The sequence below is a fragment of the Bacillus rossius genome, chromosome 17 (genome assembly GCF_032445375.1).
Source record: "Bacillus rossius redtenbacheri isolate Brsri chromosome 17, Brsri_v3, whole genome shotgun sequence".
In the NCBI taxonomy this organism is placed as follows: domain Eukaryota; kingdom Metazoa; phylum Arthropoda; class Insecta; order Phasmatodea; family Bacillidae; genus Bacillus; species Bacillus rossius.
The window spans coordinates 21125349-21138817 of NC_086344.1; the positions used below are offsets into that span (position 1 = coordinate 21125349).

General features: G+C 36.4%; 1 protein-coding gene across 1 annotated transcript in view; it reads right to left on the bottom strand.

The window, feature by feature from the left end:
* Positions 1-13469, bottom strand: part of LOC134540878 (annulin) — a 166384-nt gene that overhangs the window by 19485 nt on the left and 133430 nt on the right. The window contains exon 12 of the mRNA XM_063383902.1: positions 1847-2007. Coding sequence (XP_063239972.1) covers positions 1847-2007 — 161 coding nt within the window. The remainder of the gene's footprint in view (positions 1-1846; positions 2008-13469) is intronic.

A 13469-nucleotide genomic window follows, 5' to 3' on the forward strand; every position in this document is an offset into this window, starting at 1 on the left:
AATAAAAAAAATTTGAAAAAATATATAACCTGAGGGCTAAGATGATTCATTGAGATATTTAGATTTGTACTGCATTTATTTAAAATATTCAATGATTATGATTTAAAGTTATTACGTAATAATATTCTATTTTATGTATGCAACCAGGTAAAAAATTTTTTATTTCACTGGTTCAAAAAATTGCATTGCCAATGTTTTTTTTTTGTTTTTCAATCTCCTTTATTTTTACCGTGAATATTACTCTTGTTTTTATTTTACTGTATTTTTTATCACTTTTTCTTGGACTCCTGTGAAATATTAAAAAAATAAAATAAAAATTAATTGTATGTTAAAATTTTATTAGCAAAATTTTCAATATTCATGAATATTGTGATATTTGATTTTTAATTTGATTTTAATGGGGGGAAAAAGACAGAATTCACAGAAGCCTAGTACTAGGAAAATTATAAATGCCACAAAGTCACAAGGTCACACCCCAGACCTGCCGCTGTGCCTCTTTACTGACCGTCCAGCCCGCCGCTGGGGACTTGTCCCTTTTACTGTCTCTAAGTGTTGTGGTTCTAAGTTATGTTTCTAAGTTGTGTGGTTCGGCACTGTGTGTTTTTAAGTTATGGGTTTCTAAGTTGTGTGTTTCTGCAGTTTGCGTTTCTAAGTTATGATCGTTCTAACTTATGAAAGTTCTAAGTTACGCAGAGGTGCCCACCCCCCCAAAACACTATGACTTACCCCCCCCCCCCCCCCCAACCTAATGATGCGCCCCCCCCCCCCCCCCCCAAAATGTTTTATGCCATTTTCTTAATGATTTACTCAATTATTTTATAATATTATACTTTTTTAGTATGATATTATGTCACATTTTGCATTAATTAAAACTGGTTTTCTAACAATAATTTTGGTCATATCAGGTAATATTTCCATCCTTAACCGACAGATGCCAAACTGCTTTTGTTGAGGAAAGTGCGGGGTTGCCAATTTGATTTACAAGATCCCTTTCAATTATCAAAGCACAAGAAACGTATTTTAACATTAGAAGCTATAAGTGTGTAAATAATATATACATTTTTCTCATCTTTTAACACCCCCCCCCCCCCTCCTGAAATTTTAATGACGCAGTCTGCATCGTTACCCCCCCCTTGTGGGCACCCCTGAGTTACGTATGTTGATTTTTTTATCGTGAATTCTAAGTTAGGACAATTCTAAGTTGTGTGTATCTGCAGCATATATTTCTAGGTTATGATTGTTCTAAGTGATGATAGTTCTAAGTTGCGTGGACTTTTTTATTGAGAGTTCTAAGTAATGACTGGTCTTAGTTGTGTGTTTCTAAGTCGTGTGTGGATCCCGTCACGCCGGAGAGGTTCTTAGAGAGGAGCCTTCTCTAGACCAAGGGGCAGAGACCACGTCGCGGCCTCCCCCTTTTAACAGCTGACCATCCAAAGAGCTGAGATCAATATTTTATTTTCCTTTACCATTACATACAAGAAATTTTTCATTTTGAATTCATACTTACTTTAACCGTAAATCATACAATGAAATAAAAACTCTTAAGGGGCATTTTTTTGGCACCTCACAGGTTTTAACGATCAATCGAATCATAAGTGAAGATAAAGTGAAAGCGAGAAAAGTGGACTAACAAAGCAAGAGGCAAGTTTACTAATGCTAGCTCATCAGCAATCGAGTGAATTCACTGACGAATCGCTGAACGTGACTAGGGCTTTACAAACTCCGGTAAACACGCTGTTTCGGACTTTACACGAGGGGTTTGAAATGCATAATCTATTTCTTTCAGAGGGAGTTTTGGCACTTTGAAAATTTAAAAAAAATATATATGTATTCTGACGTTGCTTACCTTGAATTTAATGTCTGGCTTCCTGACCCGGAAGTCATCTTGGGCGAAATACTCGTAGTTGGTGCCGACAACGCTGGCGAGACAGGCGATGTTGAATGCGCATTGGTCCACCAGACGACTGTAGTACTCATCGTACGAAACATCCAGCCTGATCTCCTCAACTGGAAAACAAAATTGTAGAAAAGCTTTTTTTTATGAAAATCTTTTACACAATGAGTGTTGTTAGCTATCGCAGTATTTGTGAAAATACATTTTATTAAATAGTTAATTATATAATTTCTAAAGAGATATTCCTATACTACCGGTAGGGTATGACTAGGCGACAAATCACAACTTCAGAGTTTACCCAAAAGCATTGAGCTCAGATGGTTAACGGAAAATGTAACAAATTAAGAGTCAAGCACTCGACGACATGTTTGCATTATATAAAACTTGTTCACTAACACAAATGCATACTTATGCACTTTGCAATTTTATATACTTACATACATGCACACTTACACGCATGCAAACATGCTTTATATGCACACTTGCATATTATGTGTACACTTGCATTCACACTTGCACATATTCAAACTTGTACACATGCATAATTGCATACTTTTTCACTTGCAAACTTATGCAGTCACATACTTGTGCACTATAGTACTTGCACTTTAACATATGTGCACACATTCTTATATCTCTTATCAATGAATGAGAGAGGTGGCTACAAACATTTTTTTTTGTATTTTTTTTATTAATAAAATATCTGGCCTCATTTTTTTCATCTTTGATATTAGTTTAATTTACTCAAGTGTGTAGACGAAACTATGATCCAGCCCTTTTCAAAAAGCAGTGATAACTTATGTAATGATTAGCTGAGAAAATTGTTAGATACCACAATGAACGCTGGTAACAACATCCTGTTTCGCTGGGTTGCCCAGCAGCACTTTATTTAACAGCTCTACAACAGCCTGTTACACGAGTTCCCGCCATTTCGTAACTAACTAAAACATAACAACAATAACACAGCATACCAACCTATACTCAGTACATAACACCTCTTCCCTTCAAGATTTTCCCCACTTACCATTGACATATGCAAATACTATATACCATAATACAAGACACTACACTGTACAATACCATCCACAACTCTAGCCCCATTGAGTTACTTCTGCACATAGTCTTTCAACCTCACTGGTTGCTGTTTCACTCTGTTAGATACACGTTTACTACCAGGTGAGTCTTGTTCAGCTTGCCATGTTGCAGTGTCGAGCTTTTCAAATCCCTGGAACGGACCTGAGAATTCTTCATCTGCATCCTTACTAGACCTGTACTCTTCCATTACCGGTGTCTGCTGTTCCCAGTTGCTGGTGGTTACATCTCTAACAGAGTGCCTGGCACCCATCGTTCCAAAGTGTGGTCCTGGTGCCCCCAGCGAACGGTGCTCAGCATCACTCCTCTTGCAGCTGATGTCTGCCTGGTCATCGTCGTGTGGACCGAGAACCGGCCATATTTGTTGGTTCCTTCCTAGTGATAAGTCTGCAGATAAACTACCTTGGTGTAGCGCCTTCGACTCTCTTCGACGGATCTGATCTACATGGCGTCTATAGGTCTGCCCCACATTATCCCTCACAACATACGTATATGAATTGCCCCTGTTGGCCAGTGATTGTTCCTTGTAACCATTTTTCGTTCCCGCTGTAGCTCCTTACCCATACCGTATCATCCACTTGGAAATGCCTTCCTATACAGCCTGATGGTGCTTGTGCTACAATCCTGTGTCCATTGTGACCCACAGCCGGTCGAACCTGGTCCAGCACTGTTCTCAGTCGACGTCCCATCAGGAGTTCTGCTGGTGTCTTCTCACCGCCAGCACCTGGCATGGTGCGAAGTGCGAACAATATCCTGTTCAGTCTGGTCTGCCAGTCACCATCACCTAGCTTCTTCAGCTTTGCCTTGATAGTTTGAACCATGCGCTCAGTCTGACCATTGCTGGATGGATGAAATGGTGTTGATTTCATCAACCGAATGCCATTTTTCCGTGCAAATGTCTTCATTTCCACGGACGCGAAGGCAGACCCATTGTCTGAAACTATGCATTCAGGTATCCCATGGACACTGAACATGTCCCTCAACTCCCGAACTACTTATGCTGATGAGCTTGATGGCACAATTCTCACTTCTGGCCACCTTGAGTAAGCATCCACTGCCAGCAGAAAAACTTTACCCTGAAAGGGCCCAAAGAAATCAATGTGAACCCTAGACCACGGTTTTGTTTCTGGTTCCCAGCACACACCCTTATTCTTTGGTGGGTTAGCACGAATCTGTTGACACTGTTGGCATTGGCCTACGAAATGTTTAATGTCTATGTCCAGTTTAGGCCACCACACATAGCTTCGTGCAACTGCTTTGGATTTCACCACCCCATCATGGGCTGCATGTAACATTTGCAGCATCTTCTTCCTGAACACTGTTGGCATTATAACTCTGTTTCCCCACAGAACACAGCCTTTATAGAGCGACAGTTCGGTTCTTCGATTCCAGTATGGTCTGAACTCTTCTGACACTGCCTCCTTTTCTGACCAACCTATGTTTGTGTTCCTTTGCACCACACGGAGTACTGGATCCACCGCCGTCAAGCTTGCTATTTTTGTGGCCTCAATAGGCGGGTCAGGAAGGGCTTCCAACATTAACACATCTCCCACGACCGGAATATCCAGCTGTGGTGCCTTAAGTGGCAGTCTACTTAATGCATCTGCGTGTCCTATGGTAGTTCCTGGTCTGTAAAGCAATTTGTAGTCAAACATGGACAGCCACAAGCTCCAACGCAGCAGTCTTGGGGATAAAATGTCTGGTGTTTGCTTGGTAGGATCCAACAGTCTCAACAGTGGCTGGTGGTCTGTCACAATTGTAAAGACCCTAGCTGCTACATATTGTCGGAACTTTGTGACACCAAACATAATCGCTAACGCCTCTTTATCAATTTGTGAGTAGTTCTTCTCATGCTTCTGTAAAGAGCGTGAGCCAAATGCTATAGGTCTCTCACTGCCATCATCCTCCTCATGTGCCAGCACTGCTCCCACACCATACTCTGATGCATCACACGTCAAGATCACTGGTTTCAAATAATCATAATGCACTAACACAGAGTCCAACTGAAGAAGCCTTTTCGATGCACGGAATGCATCTTCATGGGCTTCTGTCCACACCCATTGTTTACCTTTGTTACAGTCTCAGCTAACTCACGTACTTCGCCTTGTAAATCACTCACATTTCGACAAGCAGTTTCTGCCACAGTAGCCATGTCAATAGCCGCCTGGAATGTTAACTTATCTTTGGCTAACATTGCATGTTGCACTGTTTTATCATGCACACCACACACTACACGATCACGCAGCATTCTGTTCAAATCGACAAAATTGCAGTGAGCTGATAGCCGTCGCAATTCAGCCATGTAATCAGCTATCGATTCTCCCTCATGCTGATCGCGTTTGTAAAACTTGTATGTTTCAACAATTTCACTTGGCTTCGGTTCGAAGTGATTATACAATGCCACTAAGATATCCGCTATATCAACCTCGTTTGTTGCCTTCGGAAGTAGCAGTGACGACACCAAGTTGTACAATTCGGCACCACAAACAGTGAAAAATATTGCCTTCTTTTCTTCCTTATCTGTCACCTTGTTCGCCACAAAGTAATATTGCAGACGTTCGGAGTATGTTTTCCAGGTGTCTCGTCCTGGAACAAACTCTCCAAATGAAGTGAACATAGCCATTGTAGGTTATGATGCGCCATGCCGCACGGCAGTGATGCTAACAACGATATTGCTTGACTTATAAAATCCGTATCCCATCCTCGTCGCCAATGTTAGATACCAAAATGAACGCTGGTAACAACATCCTGTTTCACTGGGTTGCCCAGCAGCACTTTATTTAACAGCTCTACAATAGACTTGTGTAGTTCGCGAACGAACTAGTTCGGAAGAGCGCTCCCACAGACGAACTACGCGAACTAGTTCCCAGATCCCTCGCTCCTCAGTTCATTAGTTCGTTCTTTTTCCGATCTCCTTCTTTTAGTTCTGTGCAAATGATCTGGCTCTTATCAAAAGTCATCACTCGTTCTCCGTTTCGGGTATTAATTACGGCTTTGTCGCTGGTCTTTTTGGCTGGCTATCGTTATCTGCTCGGGTCGGATAGCTGAAATTTCAGACGTCTAACGGATACTGACTTTACAAAAATGTTGACTTGATTGCTGCAAATGTTTACTGCAATGAAACATTTTCAGATGATAGCTTTATACTTGTGTCCGAGCACGGTAACTTCGCGGTGGGGAAACGTGGTGTATACTGAGAACAAGTCAGACATAATTACATTAGGTAGTTATATCAGTGTTTACAAAATGATTTCAATATTCATAAAATAATTTTGACAGCTGATGACAACTTTAATATTAAAATTTTGACTTATATAAAACCATTGTTAAATAAACTTATTTTTGACGTGACGTCTAATAAATCGATGAACGCCGGCTGCACGCACGAAAAAATGTCCTGTTACACACATTGTCACGTTACCCTGTGTCCCGTTACGCTCATTGTACGCTTGCGCCGCATCTATCTCTCTTCCACTCGTTTGGAACAACCATCGATTTGACTTTTTCGAGGCACATTAAACTTGAAACACTCCCATTCGTTTCCTACTTTTCCTATCATCGTCCTATCCTTAACAGAATAACACAGATTGGAAGAAGTTAAATAGCAAACCTGTATAAAAGTTATAGTTGAAATAATCTCTTCGTTAAAGTAATAAACATATTTGAATTAATGATTGCAAATAAAAGTACATTTATCAATTAAATTGTAGATTTCATTTGACTCATTCTTTGTATCCATACAAAATAGATATAATTCAATAAAATTGATTCAATGTTATTCGTAAAAGTATGCAATCATTTCATCAATGTTTTGTTATGACGTTGTCACGTTAAACTATCGTCCGTAAACCGACTTTAAAACAAGTTTTTGTTGATTATTTCTAAAACTTAAAAAAAAATTAAAATTTGTATTTTTATAGGCCTAAAACGGTATTTTATTCACTAAAATAAACACATTTCATAAATAATATTTCTTAAACTAGCTAATAAATAAATTCTTTTCGAAATTAAAATTTTTCGATTATAGTGTATGTTAAGTGAAGAATAAAAACAGAACTGTTATATACACCATTTTACCCAATTATGTAAATTATTGTTTTATTTACTCATTTGATGTATAATAACCCAAAAAAGGATAACAATCTAGGCGTTCACAACACTGATCATTATAAAAAATAACTATTATAACATACAAAGAAGATCGCCTGCAGTAGCGGTAGCAAAGCAAACGAACTATCTGTGACCTGTCTTCTTTGAATTCGAGATGGGAGCGGACGTTTGAGCGGACCAACGGAGCGGACGAACTAAAAGAGCGACCTAGTTCGCCAAGGAGCTGCGAACTAAAAGGAGCGCTCCCGGTCGCGAACTATTATGCGCAAGTCTACTCTACAACAGCCTGTTACACGAGTTCCCGCCATTTCGTAACTAACTAAAACATAACAACAATAACACAGCATACCAACCTATACTCAGTACATAACAAAAATGTACAATAAATTTTATAGTTTTTGTCTTAAAAATAGACTTTAATAGTCTTGGTAGCCATACTCACTGAGCTCCATTCCCGTACAAGTAGCATGAAATTTTCATGAATCAGAACATATTAAAATACATGGGTAACTTTTGAATATTTTTAAGTGTTTATCATACCACTGAAATCATAACAACTAAACTAAGAAAAGGTACAGTTAAACCTTATTAATAAAAACCTTGTAAATACGAAACTCTCATTAATACAAAATGTTTCACAGTTCCTAGAAATTACATAGGAGTTTGTGCTAAAACAAATGTTATCACAGTAGTTATTTACATTTTTATTTTATATCCTGCATTTATTACTTTTGGCATTATAAACAGTATTTCACATTGAAATTCAAGCCATATCTACAAAACCCAGAACTTTAGGACTATTGTTGTTTGAATGTAAATGAGATTCACAGACCCCTTTTAGGACTATTGGTCATGACATTTGAAAACCAAATTGGTTTTATTTTAGGAAATATAACACCTTAACTTATTTCTGGACAGTTTCTGTTATGATATTGAAACTGGATAATGTTTAACTTCACGGCATTCCAGCCAATCAGGAACCAGCATTTATTAATTTAAGATAATTTTAAAGAATATAAAATTTTCAATGAATGATAATCATTTTTAGGGTACACAAAAGAAAGAATTAGTTTTGGCCAAACTTTTTTTGACGTGACGTCTAATAAATCGATGAACTCCGGCTGCACGCACGAAAAAGTGTCCCGTAACGCACATTGTCCTGTTACGCTGTGTCCCATTACGCCCGCATCTATCTCTCTTCCACTCGATTGGAACAACCATCGATTTGACTTTTTTGGGGCACATTAGACTTGAAACACTCCCATTCGTTTCCTACTTTTCCTATCATCGTCCTATCCTTAACAGAATAACACAGATTGGAAGAAGTTAAATAGCAAACATGTACAAAAGTTATAGTTAAAATAATTTCTTCGTTAAAGTAATAAACATATTTGAATTAATGAGTGCAAATAAAAGTAAATTTATCAATTAAATTCTAGATTTCATTTCACTCCTTCTTTGTATCTATACAAAATAGTGATAATTCAATAAAAATGATCCAATTATATTCATAAAAGTATGCAATCATTTCATCAATGTTTTGTTATGACGTTGTCACGTTAAACTATCGTCCGTAAACCGACTTTACAGACAATCAATTTTTTTTTTGTGTGTAAAGCAATCGATTTAGCTTCATTGGTTTGATTCGGCGTTGCGAAATCTTAAATACAACAAACTGTGTTTAGTTGGCCGATTAAATAAACAGTCAAATCGAAGAAATCATTTTTCTTGGGTGTCAGAAAAATCAATGTTTGAATTTTGAATGGAAGAATCAAATATTTTTCCCCCTAAAATGCATCTAAAATGGTGTAGTGAGACTGTGTAATGTGGTGTTACATCCACTACATTTCAAGTGCAAGTAAGAAGTAAGTAAGTTGACCGTTTGCAACAATAATGAAGTGTCTTAGTTGTTTTTATGTATAAAATAGTGTTATTATCTTTGATATATCAAAGTGAGTGACATATTAAGTGATTACATTGTTCTGCAAATCTTTTCCTCATTAATGCACACAAGTAACACTTTTTGGATGAACAGTACTTTTTGTATCACGAGAGCATAAAACACTGATAAAACGTGATTCAAGCAATCTTACTTAACTAACATATACTTTCATGAGTGAAAATAAGAAATTTTATAGTTGAACACTATTTGTAATTTTCTGGTTCTCAATCACACAGGGTCCTTTTTGAATGTTTCTTGTGATTACCACTGGGCCTAAGCTAGCCGAAGCAAACCCCATTATTAAAAATTCAGCAAAAAACATTACCAGTGTTGTGATATTTCGAAGGCTTACGAAACTGATTTTATTGAATAAACAATTGCCTCTTTTCATGTGTCCCACATTTTATCTGAAACTTTAACTTTGAAAACAGTTTTTCAGCCATCAAGTTACTTATTGTTTTGTTTTGTGTACAAATTTTATGTTGCAAATTTATTATATTTGAAGTAGATTGCACAATAGAATTATGTGATGAACTAAGCTACAACTTAGTACAATAAATGCATTGATGTTCAGTACTTCACTAGCTGTGGAGTTTATTGTACTATGCCCGGCAGATATCTTGGCGTCTGAGCTCCCTAGTCCTGTCTGCGGGGGAGGGGAGGGCGAAGAGGAAGCGATACCCTATTGTCAAGGTCAGCGGCCAGGTTTGTACTAGCAGAACAGAATACATTCGGCGCGTGACTTCCTACACTACGTAAGTCTGTATCCACGTCCGTGGGGGCCCCAGGGCGGTAAGGCCTTTTGGCTAAGAGCGCTGGGTTACCAAACCAAAAGTGAGAAATTCTATGAATTGTACTTGTATTACATAAGTGTAACATTGTGTAAAGTTGCAGTGGTTGTGCTCGAATATTTGTACTCATCTGTCAGGAAAAGTAACAAACTATTATCTAAACCTGCAACGTTTTACTTTGTCCCATTAAATATACTTACGGTGTCTGCTAATTATTATGCTAACCAAAATTAATTGAAATGTTAACTCAGTAACTAGCGAAAACCAGACACGATTTATTTTGGGGAACTAAGTCACTTAGTATGTAAAATAAATTTAAAACTATGCTTCTCAATTCATTGTGTTCTCAAAGTTAATTAAAACAAAAGTCTTACAAGAAAAAGCAAACGACCAAAACATTACGCAATTGTAGCTCTCCGCGCGAAAGCTATCTCACAGTTGATGATGCAGGAGCCAGTCTAGCCCTTATCGTTCTCCGGTTTCCGTACCTAAAACGTTCCATTTAGCGCTGGATGTACATTTAAGTAAACATGGAGCTTGTTATGTTATATTTGCTGCTTTAACTTCATGTCAGTCGTTTAGGAAACACCTGACTACCAACGTTTATGGCATTTAAAAAATGCTGGTGTATGTGTGGCTTATATTTTAATGCACCTATAATCGATTATTTATTATAAATGTAAATACAATTTGCATTGTACTTCCACTTTAGAATGCATATTATAACCTTCAAAACCTCATATATATTATATGATTAATTAAATGTTAGTATGAAGTTCTCTTTCCATGATAATTGATTGTATTAGGTGACGAAAAACAAAATTAAGTTAAAATTAATTACTATTATTACTGCTCTTATTACTTTCTCTAGGTACTCCCGTTTTCCCCGTTCTGTCATTTCGTCAACGCTTCATACTCATCATTTCTCCACAATAGGCTATTAAGACCTTACTTGTTAATAGCCGCCCAACTCACACACACCCTAACTGCCCAAATATTTTACTCCACTGTACACTACGTAACAGTAACGTAGTAAAGATATATTTCCATTGTTTATTAAATACTTAAAATATCTGTTTTTTCCTGGCGTAGTATGTGGGTCATGGGGTTGTTCTTTGCTGACTTTACAAATCCTAACTATGGACCGTTCACTCACACCCGTGTACTTCGCTGCTCTTGCCGTCTGTCTCTGTAAAGGTTCGAGCAGACATTTATTTTTCGCTTCTTCATCACAAAACTGCATCACGGTTTTTATTATTTCCCGCTCTCCGCTATGTATCACTTTGCCGCGCCTCTGCGAGCTGCCACCTTCGCCTTCCATTTTCAGGTATACACTGAAGGGCGATATTTTCCTAACAGCTACTACACGGCTCTCGGCTACGTGTCGCCTGCTTACCCCCTCTTCTTTCTCCGGTCCCGCTGTCCCCGCACCCCCGCGCTGAGACACGCCAAGATAACTGCCGGCCACAGTAGTCGTCAATTTAAAATCACCTTGTAAAAGTTTCACGATATTGTTGCTGTTCAGTTTTATTTAAATAAATAAATATTGTTTTCCCTCATGTGCATTACAGTACGTTAGCCTTCCCTAACACACACAATTCTATTTATAGGTGTGGTATTGTTTAAACTTTGCTTTCAATCATAGCTCTCCAGCCAATAATTCAATTATATCAGAGTAGTATTAACAGTACAGACACGTATAAGAAAATATAGCCACAGTACACGTTATAATGTTAAATAATTTGTTAAATACAAACGCATGGTAAACAGTTAAATGTAATAAATAAAGCCTATATTTCCAAAAATAATGTAAAGAACCACTGTGAAATTAAAATTATAATAATACTGATACCATTGCTTTGGTTCATTTAAGTTGGGAAAAATTGCTTGCAGGTTTTATTCTTCAGACTTAAATACTTCAAAAATGTAATCCAGTGGAAAATATTTTTTTCGAGCTACAGGTTTAGCCATCACAAAATTTTTAAAAATTGTATTTTAATATCTTTTTTTTTTTTTAAAAAAAAGTAAATTTCATGTGGTGTAAATTTGTGAGGAAGTTTTTAGTTATTTGAATTTAGTTTACCAATTTTAAAAACTTCGTGATTAAATTTTGTAACAGTTGAGTTAATTAAAACCTTGTTATTGTAACGTGACAAAATTATGGTCCCTAAAAGTTTTTATTATTATGGTTATATAATATTGTATAAGTAGTTTTGCTGTTTTGACATTTTAAAAAAAAATATTGCTAATAATAAAAAAACTTAGCACTTCGACTGAACGATTGAGTTTTGTCACACAAAAAGCATTATATTTTTTATCGGTACCAGTGGCGAATGCCGCTTTGAATTTTGGGTAGGACAAATGACTGAAGGAGTGTTTTGGGTGGTTTGGATTAACTCACACTTAAAGAGAGTTTGAAATTTTAAATAATAATACTCCCTAAAAGACTATTTTAATGTACTTCTGATGTTTTTAGAAGTCTTTATAAAAGAAAACTAGATATTTAACTTATTTTTAAGAGTACTCAAGTTGAAAACAATTACACACATTTCAGTAGCACTAAAAAAAAAGTATAATATGTAATATCAATGGGTCAAATCCTCAAATCCTCAAATACCATTAAAACCTTACTATAAGGATTCAATATTTGAGGAAAAATATTCAAAGAACAATATTAAAGAAAGAGAGAAAGTAAATTAAATAATTCTATATTTTTCATTTATTGAACATTATTTTATTTTTGACACTCGGATTTCAGGGGGTGGATTCAAGGTTCTGGGATTCAAATTTGAGTAAATTTGGATTTGATCCATCCCTAAAAAGAACCAATTTTAGAGGTCATGTGCTTTATGAAGAAAGGATGAGAGTGAATTTTTACAATGCAAATGTATCATGCAACAAAATTTTCACAGGATGAAAAAAAAAGGCTTCATACAAAAAAATTATTTATGTGCCTTTAAATTTTATACTTTGGTGAGTGATATTGAATACTGGTGCATATCGTTAAAAACACCTATTTATTTTTAATATTTGTGATATAAAATGTGTTTATAAACATTTTCAAGTGTATTTATACGCCTGACGTTACGTTTCCATTTGTATAACGATGTCAGGTTGTTTGTAAGCTTCCATTGCCGCTGGCAGGGAGTGTCTGTGGAAGGTTTAGTAGTCTCCTGGCCGTTTACGTGGGAGTGTTTGTGAGTTTATGTTCCCGTGTGTATAATTTATTTGCATTATAAATTATTACAATATTATTTAATATCTACTTTAAATTAATATTGATTATTTTTCTAAATTAAATAAATTGTTTTACAAATGTGTATTTTTTATACTGAATACAGAGTAATTAGTTTTTTTTTTTTAATTTGATTGAATTTATACTTTACTAACCGTATTTATAATATCACTACATTACTCTTATTATTTTATTTCGATTAATTATTTCCATGCAAAATTAAAGTTGGGTTATTTATTATCCTGAGTAAATATAACATTTAACACGTGTACATACTTACGTACACACACCAGTTTTTTTGACATGACAACGTTTAATAAATCGATGAACGCCAACTGCACGCATGAAAAAGTGTCCCGTAACGCACATTACGCTGTGTCCTGTTACACTCATTATACGCTTGTG